The sequence below is a fragment of the Podarcis tiliguerta genome (assembly GCF_965153285.1).
Source record: "Podarcis tiliguerta genome assembly, chromosome: 5".
NCBI lineage: Eukaryota > Metazoa > Chordata > Lepidosauria > Squamata > Lacertidae > Podarcis > Podarcis tiliguerta.
Window position 1 is genome coordinate 26,936,652 of NC_139538.1, and position 22,634 is coordinate 26,959,285.

Sequence of the window (22,634 nt, forward strand, 5' to 3'; positions counted from 1 at the left end):
TATCTGCAAAAATCTTTGCAAAATCATTGCAGGAGATCATGTGGCCTGTACTGGGTCCTGATGGAGCAGGTGGTTCTGCTAAATTGCGAACCACCTGAAAGTGTCTCCTACTGCTGTTTTCTGCAGATGCAATAGATGCGGCAAAGAAAGTCTTCTTCGCCATCGCTATTGCCACTTGGTAGGCTCGACACTGAGCTCTAACCCGTGTCTGGTCAGCTTCAGAACGAGTTATTCGCCACTGGCACTCTAGTCGTCTCAGCGATTGTTTCATTGCCCTCAGATCCATGGAAAACCATGGAGCTGTCCAGACTCTGCAATTGGAGAGGGTGCTTCGCAGCCAAACAGTCAATAGCCCTGGTTAACGCCACATTCCAGCAGGCTACCAGGGAATCAGCTGAAAGGCCATCAGCATGGGATAAAGCATCTCCTACCACTCTCTGGAAACCATTTGGATCCATTAAGTGGTGGGGGTGGACCATCCGAATCGGTCCCACCTCCCTGCAGAGGGGAAGGGTCGCGGAGAAGTCCGCACCAGGAAGTGATCTGACCATGGCACTTCTTTAGTTTCGCTTTTACTTAGTGTCAGATCACCAACATCCATAGATGTTGGTTTCAGAGGGAAGTTTGACCATATGAGAGCCATTGGGGTAGAGTTGTTCAAGTATCAAGACATGAACTTGAGAGGTCCATGTTCAAATTTACACTCAGCCATAGGGCTGAGTGACTTGGGGCCAGTTACTATCTCTTAGTTTACACCGCTTCCCATGGTTGTTAAGAGGGGAGGAAATGGGAGGGGAATTATGGGAGCTGCCTATGCATTTGCAACTTGTTTATATTGCAGCACCCTAAACAGTATGATTAAATGCTCCCCACTTCCCTGAGCAGTGGTTTCCTGTAATTAAGAAGAGCACTGAAAACTTGTGTTGTCTTTGTTTACAAATACTGTATACAAGTTGGAGCCAAATGAAAGGTTCCTAAAAGCAGCCAGAATAACCACTGATGCAATTTCAGATTCTCATAGATGGAGAAAGAGGACACAGAATAGACTCCAGTACTAGCTGGCTCTTAAGAAAAGCATTATTCTTCAATGTCAGATTATATGAAGTTAAAGAGAAACATCATAGATACTAAGCCTGCAGATAAAGCAATATAATTGGTATGGTCAAAGATCCTAAGCTTCTCTTGCTACGTACTGAAAAGAGTTTTTTTTCCTAATATTTTTCCACTTCCCTGCTGGAATACAGAATGACTCTGTATATTTATTAAATATTATTTTCCTTTGCCATATGTATTTTATTATAAATTTGTTGGATGTGCAGTATCTTCTTCTGTGTAGGATCTGTTGTTCTAGTGTGAAAGCTAAACATGGCTTGTTTAACTGAACTTGTTCTCTTTTCTTTCTCCAAATGTTCATTGCCTCTTATTCTGACTTGATCTGAGTGATTGCATTTTTATTCCACCCTTCCTCCAAGGAAATAGATGCCACCCCACTTCCTGAAAACAACTTGCGAGATACATTAGACCAAAAGATCATAAGCAATTGAGTTCACCCAGCAAGTTTCGTGGCTGACTGCAGGTTTGCCTCCCTGTTCATCATCCATTACTCTAAGCATTGCGTCACACTGACTGGTTGGCCTGGAGCCAAACAGGAAAAGGAGGAAAAGAGGGAAAAGTGTGTCAGAACAAAGAACAAAATTGTCATGTTCTGATCTGATGCCTGATCTCATGGAGGCCAGGCTGTTCACAAGTTACAGGACCACGGATAGCTCCAAGTGAATGACTTGCCCTGGCAAAAGTTGGGAGCAGACTGATACCCTTTAAACTTCTGGGCTCATCCAGACTTCCACTTGCACCACTTTCCCCCAGGGAAACCTGATCTTTACCATTGGGTTTTCAACGGATTGACGTTTGCTCCAAAAGTTGCTCAGACCCATACTTTCTCCATGGAAATGTGGAGGAGCCCTCTGCCAACTTCCTCTAGGCTCCACCCACTTGCAGAGAACTTCAGAACTTTAAAGGGCAAATCCTCTGGCCTCAAAACTGCTACTCCTTCTCCATTCCATAGCACTCCCTGTGCTGCTAGACTGCTGAAGTGTAGTGGGAGGCATCTGATTCTTCAGGGGAAGATGCCCACCAAGGTCCCTAGTGGTCCAGAGGTTCTTCTGGAGGCCCCTGTCCAACAGCCTCACTTACAATGGTCTCTTGGTATCTGGCAGCCAACTTAGAACCCTGAACTTCATCCGACTCCTCAGCTGGTGCCTCTGCAGCCTCCAGTTATGTGTGTAGATTACTGCTGGATTCAGGGGCCATGACAAAAGTAACTTCTTCACAGAGGAATTAATTAAGCTATGGAATTCAGTGCCACCAGATGGCTCTAAAAAGGGATTAGACACTTGTGGGGGATAAAGCTTCTAGACAAGGTGGCTACTGCCTCCAGGTACTGGAGGCAGAGAATGCCTTCGAATATAAGGTGCTGAGAATCATGGGTGGGGGGTGGCATTGTTGCACTCATGGGTCTTAAGCACAGTGGCATCTTAATAGGCTTCTGGCCACCCAGGATACACTGATGGGCACATCTAATCACATGGAAAGTCCCATTGTTTACAGTATAACACTCCTTTGTCTTTTCTTTTCAATTATTAATTTGTTGCATATGCATTACATCTCCCTGTTTTATTATTTATTGGTCACCTAAAACTGGTGGGAAATTTAAAGTGGCTGCTTCATTTCATCTTTTGAAATGAATCATCAGTTATGGTCAGTCATCATGCCCCAGTACAATAAGAATACTTCAATTTCTGTAATATGCAATGACAATCGAAAACCCTGTTCAACTGATTTTTAAATACAGTAATGTGTTTTGAAGGCAGCTTTTAGGCAGGGAGGGAAGAGAAACGCTAGATAAACCAAAGGAATTGCTCCATACTGCCAGTCAGAGATAACAGGCCTGTTTCATTCAGCTTTTTGGTGTATCTGTTTATCAAGGGCAAGAGAAGCTTACATGAGTGATTTAATGAGCATTCATCATGATTTGTGAGATTAGACAATGTTGCATCAAGCATTATCCCACAGTTTCCAGTGCATACTCCCTTTTCACAAAAAGTCTTACCTTTTGGGAAAGAGGCTTTGTTGCACAAGGGCTCCAAATCAGCTTTAATTGTGCAGCCTGAATTTGCCAGGATGGGTCTGGATCCCACCCCAAAGTAATGGCAGTCTGGAAGTGCTCTAAAAATCATGGCCGCACCATCATTCTACACCATCTGGCATGGAAAAAACAGGCCCTTTATCTCACAAAGGTCAAGCATATACCAGTCAATTTAATAATCCACAGAATGACATTGTGCTGTACATAGTAATTTGCATTAAAATGTACAACACAATGCCATTATATGGGTTAATTATCATAGAACAAGCAATATTTTGGGGTTTTTTTAAGTAAATTGTTTAGTTGATGTATATTTAAGGACTCACACTAACTTGTTTGTTAAAAAAAATTCTCTATGCTCTAGTACTGAAGTGTGTCTTGTCCCCTTGGGTCTTTTTTGTTTACTGTTGTCAGGAGTTACAGCCCAGTTACAGTAAAAGCAGAACCAAGTCCTACTGTATTCAATGGGCTGCCCATAAATGAGGCTACAGATCTTTGTGTCGCATGGCGACATGTTGCTTTAAATCAATTTTCACTGCGCCTAAATCTATGGCTTTTGTGCATGCCTCTATAACATCAGCCTCTTGCCTTCTCCCCCGTCAATGTTCAAACACAGGAGCTGACATCGAGAGACCTCCAAGGTAAGCCTAAGGAGATCGAATTACCAGTGAGAGGAGGACAGCTCCGCGGAGAGAGAAGAGGGATCCCTTTTCTTGGCCAGGGTTTCGACTAGTATTCAGAGAAAGTGACAGATGGGAAGGCAGGCAGGCAAGGGGGGGGGGGGAGGGAAGGAGGGCTCACGCGGCGGGGGCGGGGCATCCCCGGCTTTAGCAATTAATCGGTGCTCCCGGAGAGCTGAAAGGCACTGCAGTCTATGCCTTGCGTCGGGGGCATCAATCATTCAACCGGCGCGCGGCACCGAGGGCGCAGTTGGGAAAGGGGAAACTTTCCCCGCAGATGATTTAAGAAACCGAAGCCGCGGCGCAAGCGGGTGGGGAGTCTGGCTGAGCTATAGAAATTGACCCAGGCGTGCCTGGCCGGGCTTGAATTACCGCGGCGATGCGCCTGCCGTTTCTCCCTGCAGGAGCTGCTGCTGCGCGCTGGCTGGGGGCGAGCGAGGCTGCTGCTGCTGCTGCTCCTGCCTGCCTCCTGCCCTTGCTGCAATGAATGATGCGGGAAGAGGAGGAGGAGGAGGAGGAGGCGGTGGCCGCCGGCGCTGCTCGGGCGAAGCACAAATCCACCGCAACTCCTCCAGTAACAGCAACAGCAGCAGCAAGGAAAGCGGCTTTGCCTTGGTGAGCTTACATCACAATCCCGGCTCGGGCTGCTGTTTCTCTAAGCGGCACGCAGCAGCAGGCGGCCGGCCTCTCCTCCAGCCCCACGCCGGGGAGCCGTCGAGGGAGGAGGGCGCCAGGATGCCCGCGGTCGGCGGATCTGACGAGGGCCAGGCGCCCCCTGGAGCCGCGCCGTCGCCCAAGCCTGCCCGCTCCTTGGGCCGGCCGCCGTCTCGTCGGGAAGGCGGCCCTGGCCCGCTGCTGCGCTGGGACGAGGTCCCCGACGACTTCGTGGAGTGCTTCATCCTGTCGGGCTACCGGCGCCTGCACTGCACGGCGCAGGAGTGCCTGGCGTCGGTGCTGCAGCCCACCAACGAGACGCTCAACTTCTGGACGCACTTCGTGCCGCTGCTGCTCTTCGCCGCCAAGTTCTGCCGCCTGCTGCTGCTGCGCGGCGCCGGCGACGTGCCCTTCCACCACCCGGCGCTGCTGCCGCTCTGGTGCTACGCGTCGGGCGTGCTGCTCACCTTCGCCATGAGCTGCACGGCCCATGTGTTCAGCTGCCTGTCGCTGCGCCTGCGCGCCGCCTTCTTCTACTTGGACTACGCCTCCATCAGCTACTACGGCTTCGCCAGCACCGTGGCCTACTACTACTACCTGCTGCCGGGCCTCAGCCTGCTGGAGCCCCGCGCGCTCAGCCGCTACCTGCAGCAGCGCCTGGGCTGGCACGTGGACTGCAGCGCGCCGCTGGCCGCCTACAGCGCGCTGGTGCTGCCCGTGGCCTTCGCGCTGGCCGTGGCCTGCACCGTGGCCTGCTGCAAGAGCCGCTCCGAGTTTTGCGCCTACCCCTTCGCCATCCGCACCTTCGTCTTCGTCATGCCGCTCAGCATGGCCTGCCCCATCATGCTGGAGAGCCTCCTCTTCGACCTGCAGGGCCACAACCCCACGCTCTTCGTCCACTTCTACCGCCGCTACTTCTGGCTCCTGGTGGCCGCCTTCTTCAACGTCAGCAAGATCCCCGAGCGCATCCAGCCGGGCCTCTTCGACATCATCGGCCACAGCCACCAGCTCTTCCACATCTTCACCTTCCTCAGCATCTACGACCAGCTCTTCTACGTCGAGGAAGGCCTGCAGCAGTTCCTGCAAGGGCACGCGCCCGCCTCGCCCACCTTCGCGGGCACGGTGGGCTACATGCTGCTCTTGATACTGTGCCTAGGCCTGGTCATCAGGAAGTTTCTCAACGTCCCGGAAGCCTGCAAACACGATTGAGGTAGCCTCCCCTTAGGGTTTCTGTTGCAGGTCTCCATTTAAATCGCCCGGAGGGTATTTTTTTAAAAAAATTATTTTATTTTGCTGGCTTGCCGCAGAAAAACTCAAGGAGGTTCACTCTCTAAGAAGCCCTGGTACCTTTCAGAGAAAGGTGCTAAGAAGAGCACTGAATTCGTCCAAATCAAGCACTGAACTCCTTAAGGGAAAAGGAACACTTCTGTTTCTCTGGAAACAAATTTAGATTTTAGAAAAAGGCGCTCGAGCCGCATCACTGTATACAACTTACTCTTATTTATTGCTGCTTAGGATACAAAGAAAAGCCATTTAGGACCCTTTCTTGAACTCTCCTACAATTTGATCCTCAGTAAATTTTTTGAAAGCAAGCCGCGCCGTCTTACTTTCAACTAATGTGCCTAGGATCAAGGTTTCAGGGGAACAATATGCATGGACCATATGAATGCTATCTACTGATTTCAGACTGTCTAGGAGATGTTATTTCAATTAGCAATATATGCTAGGCCTGCACTGACGAACTGTTGAGATTTAAAACCAGATAATGCACATGATGCACTCAAGGATGTGTCTGTGCATTTTCTGTTAAAGTATTTTGAAGTCATATGCACTGGAACTTGGTTTTCAACACAAGCAGATTGAGTTCTGTTTCTTTTTGCATTAACTTGCCTTGGCCCCAAGGCAAATGCAGTACTTAAAACTTCTGTATAGAAATACCTTTAAGTAACTGTGAACTATAGTGGAACTGGGTTATAATTTGATCAAAAGCTGTTGGTTAAACTGTGAGAAACAAAAGGTGAGCAGGGAACATAGCCAGCCCAACCTCTACACATAAAGCCCGTCTCTTGCAAAATGCTTTATACAGTCGTACCTTTATACAGAACGCCTTGTGAGTCTAATGTTTTGGCCCCCGAACGATTGAAACTCGGAAGTGACTGTTCTGGTTTTCAAACGTTCTTTTGGAAGCCAAAAATCCGACAGGGCTTCCCTGGCTTCCAATTGGCTGCAGGAGCTTCCTGCAGCCAATCAGAAGCCACACTTTGGTTTTCGAATGTTTTGGAAGTCGAACAGACTTCCAGAACGGATTCTACTTGACTCCCAAGGTACGGCTGTACTCTGGTTCTGGTGCCCATTTACAAAATATGCATCTCTTGTCAGTTGTGAAGGGTGCACATTTATATAAATGGCACATAAGCTGAAAGTGTAGCTGAAGGAGTTGTTCACTTTAGAACTAACATAGTTTCAGAACATCTTAGAAAAAGTAGCACTAAATACAGGACCAAATCACCAGTGAGTTTATTAACGTGTCAGAATATGATTGCACTATTAGTTATCCTGGCATAACAGCCACAGAACAAACTTTCTGATTTGCTTACATACATACATACATACATACATACATACATACCCAGGGGGGTATGGCAGAGTTGAGCTGAAAGAGAGCTTTACAACAATCCAATGGCAAGTTCTTTTATCACCTCCTGTGCTATATGATAGTGGCAGGGTTGTTACACCTCTTGGTCAAGTTTACAGTTTCATAGAAAAATATGTGGATGTCCCAGGATAGATGACAAGGAAGTGTTCATGAAAGATGCTGAAAATTTTATGTTCACGTTGATAGCAACTGTTATCTCAGGACTATAACTCGGGGGGGGGGGGACTACTTCTGAATTTTGATTGTGTAAACAAATCATTGGTAAAACTTATGAAAATAAAAGCTCAGAGGCACAGAGAGAAAATCCGCAACTGTACTGTTTCAGGAGAGTTGTGGAAGTAAACAAAGCACTGGTCCATGATTCCTATTCCAAGAAGAAAAACAAGCATTTAGAAACCTACAATAATAAGCTTTTATGGACTAGAACCCATTTCATCAGGTACATGAAGTGTTTCCTCAGTTGGAATAACACACACACACACACACTGGGGGCAGTGATGGGATCATAAGCAGCATAGCAAAGAACAACCTGAATTGTGGGCAAGACATGCTGTGCCATTTCTGTGCAAACTCAGCACAGTGACCACTCACAATGCCTGTAATTGATTATAATCTTCTTAGCTTTCCTGTGCTAATTTGAATACCCATAGTGTGGGAGAGAACCTTGGGCACAGTCAAGCCCTAAATGAATAAAATCAGACTCCTACAAGCAATTATAGTTTGGCAGTTTTACATCGGGGGCTCCTATTGAAGTTGTTCTGTTCATCAGCTGTCTGTTCATCAACAGCGGTGTCCTGGGTGATTTATTTATTTGTTTGTTTATGCTTTTGATCATTGTGATTCTCAAAGAACGGATACAGTTTTAAAACATTAACAGCACAACTACAATCATAAAAGTGTCACCGGTGAGGATAAAGCCAAGAGCCGGCATTTAAAAACAATTAAACAACTGAGCCGGACAAATAACAAAACACTTGTCTAAAGAGGAAGGTCCTAATTGCCTGCTTAAAGGGGGCAAGCTTCCAGAAGAGAGGATTGGAATGTTCTGTCCCTGGTTTGTGAGCTTCCCCATTTTTTGTGTCAGATTTGTGTCTAGTTTGTCCCTGGTAGACAGCAAAAAGACAATGTTTGCAGGTCACTGCATATATCCGGTTCAGAGAGGAGCAGGTGAATGAGCCCCTGACAGAGTGGCCTTGTGTAATGTTATTACCTTCTTGTTGGGTAATGTTAGATTGTGTAATGTTGTTACCCTAAATTGATTGATATAGTCTAGGTTTGTTGCAGAATCTGGTTCCTCAGGTGTGTGTCTCACTAGCTGTCCTGTTGCTGGTAAGGGAACTCTTAGAGATCAAGCCAGCCACAGGACCAATGAAAAGGAATATCATTGTCCGACGTGGTCATCCATAATCTTGCAGACCTTTGGGTAGAGGCCTCTCCTTGCTTACAACAAGGCTGTCTTGCCTAACACAAACAGGTCAGTCTTTGCCCAAAGTCTGTGTACATCAGGCATTAAAAAGAAAACAGCAGAACATTTCACTCTCCCAGAACACACTGCTGCTTACAGGAAAATCACTGCACTCCAAAACCAAAGGGAGTTTTCCAAGGGAGGTTCCAGCACAGAAATGCCAAATTTGAATGTACATATAAGCAGTTTGAATCAATTATTTTAAGAGTCAAATTGGAAACAAATCTTTCTCTTCCACTCTGGGCTTTTGAATTAGCATAGCAAAGCACAGAGCATTACTGCAGTTGGGAGTGGTCACCGTGCTTATTTTGCATACACCTGGAAACATTACTTACTGTTGAATTTCATGGCCTTTGGGCTCCACTGTTTACTACTTTGCACCCTCTATACCTCCGGGTATGACTGTAGAAAAATCTACCGACTGAAGATACCTCTTTATGTGTGTGATGATGGGTTCCAGTTCACAAAACCTTATGCTACAATATACCTGTTAGTCTTTTTGAGGCCACAATACTAAACGATTTTTATTTTTACTATAATGAACTAGCACAGCTACCCCTCTGTGATCCAGAATCCTACATAAGAACATAAAAAAAGCCCTGCTGGATCAGGCCAAAGACCCATCAAGTCCACTATCCCGTTCTTTCAATGGTCAACTAGATCCCTATGGGGTGCACAACAACACTCTTGTAATTTCCCACCAACTCATATTCAGACTCCCATATTGACAACATAGCCATTTTGGTTAGTAGGCACTGATAAGTAGCCTTATCGTGTAGTGGTGGCCTTGAATTTCGATAGCAGAAACAACACGTCTTGTGGGCTGGCCTAAATTGAATACATCAAAATGTAAGGAAAATATCAGGATCAACTTGGAAGAGTGAACTATTTGTCAGGAACTTAGGTGAAGTAAAATTGTCATTCTATACTCTCTTCCTCTGCTATTTCCTAATTCAACATTGTGCAGTCATAGATGGGCATTAAGAGTCACCTAATTTCAGGATAATCCGAAGGTGTGTGTCAGGGGTTCAGGAGCAGAGTCACAGGAGAGGGAAGAAACGGAGAGCGAGGGGGAGGAGTCGGAAGGAAATGTCAGCGGCGACAGTAGTCCGAGGTCTCTGAGTCTCTCCAGTGACTCGGAGGATTCACAGAAAGGGGCCCCCATGGTCAGGGAAAGGGGAGTGCCCAGGGGGACACCTCGGGAAGAAGGGACCAGAGGGGACTCAGAGAGTAGCAGCTGGAAATCCGGACCAGCGTCCCCCCCAGAGTGCAGTAAGGGGGAGGAGTCCAAGGCAGCGGGATCAGGGAGCGCGCAGGCAGAGGGAGAACGTGAGGCAGGACTGACCACACCCTCGTCAGGGAGCGAGGAAACGGTCATCCGGAAAGTAAAACGCGCGCGCGCGCCAAGTTCAAATGTACAGGAGGGCGGCAAGGTGGGCAGCCCGGGTAGGGAGCCAGGTCCTAAAGCCCGCCGAAGAGAGGGGGAGGAGTCAGAGGGGTCAAGCTCTGCGTCGGAAGAGTCCAGGAGGAATGAGACCCCGGGGGGTAGTAAGACCCAGAGGAAGAGAGAGAGAAGGAAGAGGTGGAGTAAGATTAGAGTCTTAAGCTGGTGCACAGGGGGCGGAGATCCAGACAGAGCTTCGCCGGTCTAAAGTCCAGACGTAGGGCTGGGACGCTGAGACTTGTAAATGGAGACTATTCTTCAATAAAGACTTTGACACTGTACGATCGGCTAGCGTTGGTCCTTGGTGAGCTGGGACCCGGAGCCAGCTCTGACAGTGTGTTTTTTTTTGTTTTAGGTGACTCTGTTTTTTCAGTTTCCTGTTAGATATATGGATAAAGAGCACCCCACCCCCTTAATGAAGAAATTCTAGAGCAGTTCAGGGTATTTCAGTTCAAACGTTGTTCTGTGATGAACAGTTGCTTTTATTCTTGACCAGACATTCTGTCAGTACTCATATCATTTTAAGGCTGTAAGCAAGGCAGTATTTTTTCCAGAGGGGGAGATAACATAATCCGAGCAAATCGTGACAATAATTGTCATGACATAGCGGCATGGTACTATATAATGCAAGGATATTATACTATGAAGTTTAGGTGGCAAACCATTGGTTTTCTCCACTGGAAATAAGTGGTATCATTTGTTAGTGGATTGTTCCTGGTTTGATTTGAAACATAGGTACTCTTCTCTTAAATCATCAAATCACAGATAAGACCAGAACACTGAGGCCCTCCCATGCAGATAGAATGGTTGGGTTCTGCTTAATAAGCCAAGATGAACAAGTTTTTTGCCTACGCCTGCAGCAGAGCAAGCAAACAAACCAGGAACTCTTCGGCCAACCATAGTTTCCCATTTAATCCAAACTGGGAAGCTATGGTTGCCAGCTTCCAGGATATTAAACCATAATTTGAAGTTGGTTTAATATCCTGACTTGTTCTGCAGCGAATAATTATTGTTTTCAGGTTTGGGCAAAATGGGAAACTATGAATAACTACAGGGCTCCTGGTTTAGGTGTGTGTCATGAAAAGCTAGGAGCAGAGGGGCTGTGTGAGGGGAGGGGAAAGGATTGTTCATATTGTGGATAACTGAGCTGAGATTTATATTTGTTTATTAAATTGTATACTGCCCTTCATCTGAAGATCACAGGGTGGTTCACAACATAAAAATACAAAATGAGAACACAAATACATAATAAAACAAGAACACAGAAATCAAAGCAAGAACCTTTCTCCCATAAACACATTTAAAAGGCCATAGAATGTTTAATCAGCCAAAGGCCTATTTATAAAGAAACATTTTCGCCTGGTGACTGAATGATTATCAGCACTGGATTAATCCTTAACCATGGTTATGCTTTCCTTAACCATGGCTAACTGTTACATTTTAATGCATTAGGATTTTTTAATATAAAAAAATTAAATGTGCATATATATATATATCCCACTCTTCAACTCTAATGAAGTTTCTACAGCAGCTTACAAAAAACACCACAAACTACTGAAAATTACAGTCATCACATTAAAACAACAAATAGCAGGCCATGAGTCAAATGACAGGTGTTAAAACCAATTTAAAATACCAAGCCCAGTAAGATAACACAGGTATCAGTACAATTGTAAATTAAGTATCAGCCACAAACTAGAATGTGAAGCCACAGTTTGGTACACATTTTGTGGCCTTAACCTTCATTAGTCTCAATTATGGCTAAGCACTATGTAAAAAGGAAAAAAGGGCCTGGCTGGGGAAATACATGTTTATTGCAGTATATGCAGTATATCAACATTTTGTTTCTCTTTAGCTAAGTCTGCCCAGCCTGTGACTTTGTATAGTTTCATACGCTTCTCTTCAAATGAGGAGCAGCTGCAGGTTTTAACCTTTTATCGTATTCTGCACATATTCCGCGTATACGGCACAGTGATTCTGACATGGGCTTTCTAAAAATAAATGTTGTTGTTGGGGTGAAATTCATCCAGAACAACATAATTGTTTTAATGATTTGCCCCCAAAATGACTCACCCAGCCTTCAAAATAAATAATTTATCCGAAGCATTTCTCCAGGAGAGGCCATTAGAGCATCGAGTTCGGCAATTAAGAAATGCACTGGAAAATGGAAAAGTCAAGGAGTTAACACTCTCACTGCTATGAGAAACCTCAGAGTCCAATTTAAATCTGAAAAGAGGTTTATACAGTATAATGAGTGGCGGGTGGGTTTTCTGTTTTGCTTTTTGTGCTTACTAGTTACGTCGTCAGGGGCATCCTGCAAAGCAATGTCAGAAAGGCCGTGGCGAACGGTAAAAATACATTTGATATTTAGACCATGTGATGGCTTCTATATATATCTCAATTACAGATAAAAGCTTATGGTGCTGATATGGTGTTAGCTGTTCTTACAGCTACTTACTTTACTACTCTTTCCACCTAGAGACCTAACAGCCTTTTTCCTAGTCGGGAGTTGTTCCATGATCCATGGATATGAAGCATGCTAACCCTCCCAAGTCCCCCAAGGAGTCAGTTGTTACTTCTGGTTGCTTACATATGTTTTACTGGATCTATCAGAAGGCAAATATTTGTTTAGAAATCTTTATATACTGCCCTTCACCCCATTTGAATTTCAGGGCGGTGTAAGCCCAATTTATATCATAACAAGAAATACTAAGACAGCCGATAAAGTAGATTACGTTAGAGCACCGTTTTTTAATTGAAGATCATTGCTAAGGCTATCTGTGCTTCAGATATCGATTGCCACATTTCTATGCAGGATATCTAGGGTGCAAGTATTTGAATGTTTTAGCCCCGTTGAATGGCACACCTATAGCAAAGGCTAATTGTTGATTTATCGTCTGTAAATATGGAGAGAAAGCTTCTATAATATGAAGGTCCATCATTTTCTTTTTGTTTTTAAGTCAGTGGCAAAATCTATGCTACGTTATTTGTGAGCAAGAGGCGACTCCAGATAGGTAAGAGGGCACGACGCCATTCATTATATCCGCAGACATATGCTATGTCCAGACACCAACTCTGCCACTGGGGGCTGTTTAGGGAAGAGACTTGTACAAAGCTTTGAATATTTATTCATTTCTGTAATGTGTCTGGATTCAAGGCCTTTCTCTAAAACATTGTAGGGGAATGGGATGGCCATTGTTCATTGGTATTTGAGCAATGGACCCCCTTTATGGAAGATTCCCTAACAGACCAGGGGTAGGAATTCTCAGATCCAGGGACCAGCCCTACAAGCCTATTTAGCCCTCAGGGCTCCGCCCCCAGGTGACACACCCTCCCCTGACACGCCTCCTCTTCCCAGGCCACACCCCTTACTAGCCCTGCTTCACACCAGCCTCAGGTAGTTTTGCTGGAATGTGATCTTGAACTCTGATCACGACCCCTTGTTTGTCTGGATGGAAGATAGAAAGGTGTATGAGTGCGGAAACTAGTGTACTGCATAAAGTTAAATCTTATAGTTGCTTCTCTGACCACTTTTGCCTCTGAGCTGGCATGAGGCCCCTGGAAGGTTTCCCAGAATAGATGTGGCCCTCAAGCCATACAAGGCTTACAAACTGTGTTTTGTAAAATAGTGCACCAGTGGATGTTATCCTGAAAGCATCTTTATACACACTTATAAAGGGCAGGTGCTTTGCATACCAAGGGAAACCTGCTGGCTTTGGCAAAACATTTTGTTTGAGAGTTTATGTGATATATATGCCACAAAAAATAGTGATATCTACAGAGAACATAATGTTTCCAGTTGCTGCAGAACATGTTCCGGTTCTCAGTTTGTTTATTTTTCATCCCAAGTTGACCATACTAGATATTATAGAATGTCTGAAAGTGCGGCCTGGAGTACATTCATTTGTATGTCAGTTGTACCTACCTAAGAGTGCAGCTAAAAGTACACTTCAAAGCATTTGTTCACCATCATTATTATTCATTAAATTTGTATACCGCCGTATACCCGTAGGTCTCAGGGTGGTTCACAACACATTTATTCAGAATTAGATTCCTTGAAATCAATGGGGTTTGCTTCTGAGCGAGAACATCAAGGATTATTGTGGCACCTTAAAGACTAACAAATTTATTACGGCATAAATTTTCAAGGACCACAGTCCATTTCATCAGCTGCACTTTTTCAAAAAAAGGTATCCTTAGGACTGGCATCAAAATATTCATCCCTTTCTGAGGCTAACATTTTCAAGTTGAGAGGCCACAGAAAAGGTTGTGAATCCACAATTCTCCATGTTTAATATGTAGAAATGGAGCAGGCAGACAAAAACGTTACCATTCTGCCTTACTCATTCTGAGCTTCTTTTGAACTTAGTTTCTCATGTTCAGACTCCCACCTAGTTAGCCATTCCAACAGAACTGTAACTTGACTATTTTCTGTGTTTGAATCAGTAGAAGCCATCTTCTGTATTCCTCCTGGCAAAATTGTACGGGGACGCTGTACTTTGAAACTAGCTAAAACCATTTGGTTGCAGTCCACATGCCTTACAGCAGGATGTTGTTGGGTGACTCCAACTCCCATCAGCCCCAGCCAATGTGGCTAGTGGTCAGGGACGATGGGAATTGTAGTCCAACAATATCTGGAGGACCACAGGCTGCACACCCGTGCCTTACAAGCAAGGCATCATGCACCCAGTAATTGCCCAATTATGCACGTTACAGTTTCCTGCTTAAGTTGTTGGAGCACAGAGCTGAGAATTAAAGTTAAAGATTCTAATTCCAGTTTGGTTGCCAGCAGTCAGTATAGTCATTCACAAGTTTTTCATAAGAAGAAAATGTAATTAATAACTCCACCATAAACACTTAAGACACAATCTGGTTCAACCATGGGCAGAAAGCAAGACTGGAGCCCTCCAGGTGTTGTTAGAATGCAACACCCATCCGCTTCTGCTATCATGGCTAATGGTCAGAGATGATGGGAGTTGTCGTCCAACAAGGTCAGGAAGGCCACAGGTTCCTCATTCTTGGTGTAGAGCCTTGGAAGTCCCCTCTCCTAGGCTATATTTCAGGTAGCAGACAGAGTTATTACAGACAATAAGAGGTCTATGGCGTTCTCTATATTGCTACTCATCCAGCTCCATTCATTGTGACTTACATAGCCGCATAATGTGCGTATGAATGTGGGGAGGGGGAAACAGGGCTTATTTGAGGCTTGGGTATCTTCCAGGTGCTGATGCCATGTTGGGGCACTGTGGTTGTGGCTTTGTGGTGCAATCCAGCAAAGCTTCGGCACTTTTAAAAGTGCCGCCGATTTCAAGCACATGCTTGATTAACACTCAGAGAAATAAACAGTATGTTGTAGTGCTTAGCTTTGTCTAGATTGCTCACGTTTTTGAAATGCAGTTTTGTTGTCCTCACTGGGGAATTAAGATCCCCCTACCCAAATTAAGCTCCATTGATTGTGCATAGGAATGAACCATTTAGTCAACAGGATTATGCCAGACATGTATTCACTCATCCTTCTCTGTTACTCCACCTATAAAATGGGGATTATTTGCTTAACTACCTCATCAGAAATGTTTATGAATAAGTGTCTTTGAAACAGTTTGAAAGCAATGCAGAAAAAACTAATGGAGTGTTTGACACTAAGAGTGTTGCTTACTTCTGGTGGTTCATTTTCTTATCTGTAGAAGAAGCATTTATGCCTGTAAGATTTAAACAAACAAACATTTGCAAACCCTTCCACTTGTTGTTCAGTTTCTGTTTCAAAAAATCAGAAATGATCTTGGGCTTAAACCTTATTGAATTCAATGGGACTTAGTTCTGAGTAGACAGGGTTAGGATTGCACTGCAAATTCTCATAGTCTTACCAAAATGCCTTACCCAGGTATAGCGTGAACAGCAAAGTGTTTTTACAACAGAAATACAGAATTGCAAGAGAGGGATAAGGCAAACATGTTTGTTTTGAAAATATTTATTGCTTTGCCCGGAATTTACCATTAGTACATGCTTAGAAACAAGTGGCTGTCTGTCCTGCCAGTGAAAATAAGTAGGGGAAATTATTGTTGGTTTTATATTGTTGTATTTGTTTTGGTACAACGCTGGTACAGTGTTGTTTCACCTTTCAGAGTGAAACACAAGGTACAGCTACACACTTAAATGACTGCAGTGTTCCCCAGATGTAATAATGAGAAAATTATTCACAGTCCAGTGGGGCTGACTCCCAAGTAAGTGGGGACAAAATTGTAGCTTCAAAGACTCTATCCCTTTCCCAACCCTCGTGGTCCTCTTTTTGAAACTACTTTTCTGAATGGTACATCTGAGTAGGTGAGGCAGACAAAATATATCTAAGGACTTACTCGATGAGTGGTGGTAATCATATCTGGATAAATTTGAAGGGCAGTCTGTGCTTCAACCAGTTTAAAGAGAAGAGTTTGGATTAAAGCCAGTTAATTCTCGGTGACTTCCACTGGGTATTTATATTATTTTATTCTTGGGTATTGTGTAATTTATTTTTGCTGTCTTTGGTTTTTAAAGAGCCGGGGTGTGCCTGTAAGTACTTGATCTTATAAAAATGCAGATCTCTTTCTCTCCCATGTGTTGCTTGTTGATAACAGCCTACTGAGAATTTTTCCTTCTCTGTCCTTCTGTTGGGAGCTGCCCAACATAACTTGCACAGAGCAAGAGAGATAACTCCAGCACCTATCTTTAAGGCCAATTTTATTTTCAGAAGTTGTGGTATGTGTATCTCCCTAGAAAGATTGCTAATAGAGGCATAAACTGCAATCACACTTGCTGCAGAATGGGATTTTGGTTTTTAGAGTCAATTCAGAAGTGTAGCTGAATGTATTTACTTCCTCATTCATTCGTTCACAATATTTGTATGCTACCCAATAACAGAGTTTTCTGGATGGCTTTTAATAACAGTAAAATGCAAGTGCAAACAAAAATAAATATAAACCAGGAGAACAAAATCAGTATAACAAATCCTCACCAAGAAATAAATTTTAGATTTTAAAATGTAAGAGTCGAAGGACTAGGAAAATAAAAGGGTCTTGGCCCAAAAGGACCACAAAGTGGGCACTAGGCAAGTCATTCTAGGGAGACCATTCTACATCCAAGATGCAAACTGCAAAAATAGCTGTTTTCTGCTATTGTCACCCGACAAACCCAATAATTTCGGGGAGGGGGTAAAAGAGGTGAGCCCAGATGAATATAGCTCACTTGTTTGGAAGCACTCATATGTCAGCATCTCCCTGGAAGTAGAAACTCTCCCTTCAGTGGAAATGTTAAAGTAGAAACAGCATATTTGAACAGGGTGCCTATTGCCCTGCCCTGGGGTAGGCTTGAGCAATTCATTGTCAAATTTACGGAGACCTGGTGCAACATAGTTCAAAATATCAGGCACAGCGGGGGACTGTGTATCTCACTTAAAAAGAGGTTGATGTGCTGCTAATACAGGTACAGCTCATGGACATGCGCACACCCAGGAGAGATGTGGCGGGCCCTCTGTTCACATAAGCATGGACGGAGGATGTGCAGCTTGCTGTTATGCTGTCTAATACCACTTCCAAGTAGCGTGTTCAGGGGGAACAAGAGCAGCCATTGAACAACTGCTTCCTTGGTGGCCTGCCATGGATTCGGGGCTCTGCACCTTTTCCTTGCATGCATTTTTTCCCTCTGCCTCCTTGCAGGGTGGCAAAAAAGAGGAGGGGAGGCGTGTCCCCAGAACTGGGCCAAATAAAGTTGCACTGTGTTTTTGAGGCTGGGAAGCTGAAATAAGAGACCTTCATTCAGCCACCTTCAAGAGCCTTAAATCAGGTGCCGTGGAAACTACTTATAGTCTCCCTGGTTGATGGCTGCAATGGAAAAAAAACATCCTTCTCCAGTCACTTTCCAGTCTCTCTTTATCAACCTTGCAGCTCTCCTTCCATCCCTTTTCTATTACAGGAGGGAGAAGGAGATATGTGTACCGTGTCAAAGTCTGTTCATTTCTGGGGGGTTCTTGTCTGATCCAATGGGCAACAATTTCCCCTGGGCTACCAGTGAAGGAACTCCATGGTTAAAGGGCCTATCTTGTACATCCCACTATGAGTTCATATTTCTGAGTTTGCTGCTGTATTTAAGAGTTTATTGAATGGAATTTGTTAGGGATATCCTTGTACCTGCTGGTGTGTTGAGCACTTGTTCTTGCCACAGGGTTTTGTTACGATGATGCCTGTGAAAATGAAGATAGCAAAGTGCAGGTGTTTATTTTAATCTTCTGTGTTTGCTTGTTTGCTTTTTAAAGGATTTGTTCTTAAAATTCTTGGTTGCTAATTATATTGTAAAATCAAGGTACTGTACATTTTTTGGCAGAAAGGGGGGAAGTAAAGAAATCCAAATAAAACTGTTTCTGAAATCAGCTTTTAGATCAGCTTGTGAAGTTTGCTTATGAACATTAGATCTGCTGGACCACAGTTCTCATTGTTTCCTATGTTACATGTAAATGATGGCCTTCGCAGCTGTAACGATTCTATGCAATGTGTACATAAGTGTTCTCACTGCATTTTTACTATCACTTAGACTCAGACTGTGATGCAATCTGGAAGATGTAATGGGTGTTAGTCATGCTCAGTGCAGACTCATTGAAATCAGTGGGACAAATCAGTTTTAGCTTATTTAAACCCCTTTGATTTCATTGTGCTCACTTTAAGCATGGTTCTCTCTGGATCTAGCCAATATGAGCAAATAAAAAGGAAAACCATATGTCATTGAACTGAACATTTTTGAAACGTGTTAAGTTTCAAGAAGGCTACATTGTGGTACAGATGAGCCTTGAATGCTTTGTCAGTGATTTCATTTCAGTAGAATCAGCCTAGCTGGTCCTACAGTGATTATATTACAAGATAAAGTTAGGGCCCTATCATTTCTTCAGTGTTAGCACAACACTGGGCACCATATTCTTAATAATAAGTCCTTAGGACATAACTATATTCAGAAACGTTCTCTTATCTACAGTGGCTCAGGAAGATAGCAAAATCCTGATGATTGTGTTGCTTTAGGTAAAAAGGTAAGGTAAAGGACCCCTGGACAGTTAAGTCCAGTCAAAGCAGACTATGGGGTGCAGCGCTCATCTTGCTTCAGGCCAAGGGAGCTGGTGTTTGTCCACAGACAGCTTTCTGGGTCATGTGGGCAACATGACTCAACCACTTCTGGCGCAGTGGAACACCACGACAGAAGCCAGAGCGCACAGAAAAGCCGTGTACCTTCCCGCCACAGTGATACCTATTTATCTACTTGCACGGGCATGCTTTCGAACTGCTAGGTTGGCAGAAGCTGGGACAGAGCAACGGAAGCTCACCACCACCGCACAGATTCGAACCATCAACCTTCCAATCGACAAACCCAAGAGGCTTGGTTTACACCAGCAGGTCACTGGTAAAGCATAACATTTTGCAAAATTCCGTACAGTATCATTCATCTTGTTGTGCAGAGACGTCTCTTTTCATTGTTTTGTTGCCAGTTGTTTCTTAGGAAGGATCCAACCTTCTTTTTAAGGAGTGATAAGGAGCTTGTTTTGATTTGTACCTATTATTGACAGTCATTGTGCCCAATTGACTAAACACTGGAGTCATAAGATGCCCTCAAAGGCTGTATATCAGTGCCACAGGCTTGCCAGAAGTCTGTGTCAGGAGCTTCTCCACATCTCCTTGCAATCTCCATTGGTGTTCCTACTTGCAAAGCGCATGTGATCAACAGGTGAGTTCTCACCTAGTTGGAAGGCAGCCTGCCATATCTTCCGTTTTATGTTTGCACCTGTCTTTCCAGCTCCTCCTTTTGGCTTTGGGGTGTGCTATCATCCCTCTGATCAAAATGTTCAGGCTGGTCTTGAGCTGGAGAATGAAATCAAGGAGGCATCCTATCCTAAAAGGGAAGTGCTGTAGTAACAGGTGGCTTCAATTGCCCTCACATATACTGGGTACGTGTCTGTTCCAGTCACAAAAGATACAGGTAGTATCTTTCTAGATATGCTAATTCTACAAACCTGCAGGCCAAGACAGGCAAGCTGGAGTGCTTGGCATCAGAGAAGAGATAGCTATTGCTAGAATTATAGAATTGCAGAAAACTGACTGTGAACCTGTTGAACATGATTGTCTCTAGATACAAACTCTACAGGAAGGAGAGGCGAGGGTGTGCTGAATGTGGCGTCATTCTTCTGGCTGCTATGTACAAAGCTCTTTTTAAAAAAATTGAGACATGCACCAAAGTTAATATCCTTTACCCACTGCTTTGGGAGTGAGCCCTATTGAGTACAGATGGCAGTGTAATTATGTCACTTGAGGTGGTGACCTGTTTTGTTAATGCAAAACTAATTCACTTCCTCTCTTGACACACGGTAAAGTTGATGTTGCATTAAAACAAAAACACAGATTGCCATCTTAGGTGGCACAATTAATCATTGTTCACTTTTAGTGGCGCTCCACCTCGGATGTGTGCAGGAGATGAAAGCAAGTGTGAGAATTGTAGGTTTGGCCTTGTGTGTCTAAATCTATTCCTTCATTAAAGCGCACATATTCCACCTTTCTTTTAAGAAGATCAAGGAGGCTAACGACAAGCTGAAGCAAATACAGTAAAACAAAATTATTAAAAGGAGCAGAACACAACCAAGTACGAGGCAGCTATTAAGACAATTGGCATCCCCATGAAATAAAAACCAATACAGAATTGCAAGTTTAAAATAGATCAGGGCAGGAGAGCCAGTATTGGACTCAGGTGTGAGAGAAATCGCCACTCAGCCATGAAGCTCACCAGGTAACCTTAGCCAGTTGCTCTCTCTCAGCCTAATCTACATTGCAGGGTTGTTGTGAATGTAAAGTAGGAAAGACTATGCACATCTTAAGATTCTTGAAAGAAAATTGGGATATACGTGTAGGTGGGATATATAAATCATTTACGGTACAAGAGATTTTAGCTGTCCACATTAAGGGTATTGAGAGAGCAAAATGAGCCTCTCACAGGAGGCAGTTCCAGAGCCTCAGTACAGCCACTGAAAAAGGTCTGTCCCCAGTCCCAATTAGGCATACTTTTGGGAATGTTGAGACACAGGAGGTCTGGTGCATACTTCAGGGATGGGGAACCTGTGACTCTCCATATGTGGCTGGACTCTATCTCCCCTCAGCCCCAGCCGCATTGCTAATGGTCAAGGATGATGAAACTACACTCCAACAATATCGGGGTGGGTGGGGCACAGGGTCTCCACCTTGCCATATATCATGTGTAGCAGTAAATTTGCTGTTAATCTAAGATAATTTGCTGTTAATCTAAGATAATTCTATAGAAAAGCACTAGTACGTCAGAGAAACCACCATCTGTGTAAGTGACAGCCATTTGTTTAAGTCTGGAAAGATTAAACACTTGTTATCTTTGGGGCCCACACTAAGATAGATGAGAGCTAACCAAATAGAGTGGTACCTCGGGTTACAGACGCTTCAGGTTACAGACGCTTCAGGTTACAGACTCCGCTAACCCAGAAATAGTACCTCGGGTTAAGAACTTTGCTTCAGGATGAGAACAGAAATCGTGTGGTGGCGGCGCAGCTAAAGTGGTGCTTCAGGTTAAGAACAGTTTCAGGTTAAGAACGGACCTCCAGAACGAATTAAGTTCTTAACCCGAGGGAAATGCAAAACATTTTATGCCTTCGGTAGGAAGTACCACATTTTTCAGTGTATAAGACTAGGTTTTCCCCCTAAAAAATAATGTCCAAAATTTGCGGCATCCTATACACGGATAGATCTCCCCCCATTTTCTTAAATCAGAGTCCCCCCACGGGTTTTACCCACGCGGGTGGCGCTGTGGGTAAAAGCCTCAGCGCCTAGGGCTTGCCGATCGAAAGGTCGGCGGTTCGAATCCCCGTGGCGGGGTGCGCTCCCGTTGTTCGGTCCCAGCGCCTGCCAACCTAGCAGTTCGAAAGCACCCCCGGGTACAAGTAGATAAATAGGGACCGCTTACTAGCGGGAAGGTAAACGGCGTTTCCATGTGTGGCTCTGGCTCGCCAGAGCAGCGATGTCATGCTGGCCACGTGACCCGGAAGTGTCTCCGGACAGCGCTGGCCCCCGGCCTCTTGAGTGAGATGGGCGCACAACCCTAGAGTCTGGCAAGACTGGCCTGTACGGGAAGGGGTACCTTTACCTTTACCATATACATAGGGGCGTCTCATAGACGGAAAAATATGGTAGTTCCTGATTGTGTGCCTTGATTGAGGAATGGGCCAGTATAGAGCTCACAATGCAATTACTTCTTGTACACAAGTTATTGTACACCAAGAGCAAAATTGTAGTATAGTATCTTATCTTGGCATTAGGGACAGGTTGAACATATAATTCAAAAAGTATGTCATGAGTATGGATGGGCAAATCTGCCAAATTTTGGATGCTTTCAGTTTTTCATTTATTCCAGTCTTCAGTTCAAAACAACCAAAAGTTCAGCTCTTCATGTTTCCATGTCAGTTAAAAAAAAGAAAAGAAAGAGATGGAAAGAAAAATCTTCATGGAAAGTTATCAGCGTTTGTACTGCAAAATTCATTTTTAAGGATGACTACGCTTCAGAAAGTGAAC

General features: G+C 44.3%; 1 protein-coding gene across 1 annotated transcript; it reads left to right on the forward strand.

Annotated features, from left to right (window-relative positions):
- The first annotated feature begins 612 nt into the window (after nucleotides 1–612).
- Nucleotides 613–18,442, forward strand: PAQR9 (progestin and adipoQ receptor family member 9). The gene is made up of 2 exons (XM_083442859.1): nucleotides 613–9,626; nucleotides 10,400–18,442. Exon 1 carries the CDS (start codon nucleotides 4,309–4,311, stop codon nucleotides 5,686–5,688), a length of 1,380 nt encoding a protein of 459 aa, XP_083298985.1. The 5' UTR covers nucleotides 613–4,308; the 3' UTR covers nucleotides 5,689–9,626; nucleotides 10,400–18,442.
- The last annotated feature ends 4,192 nt before the right edge of the window (nucleotides 18,443–22,634 follow it).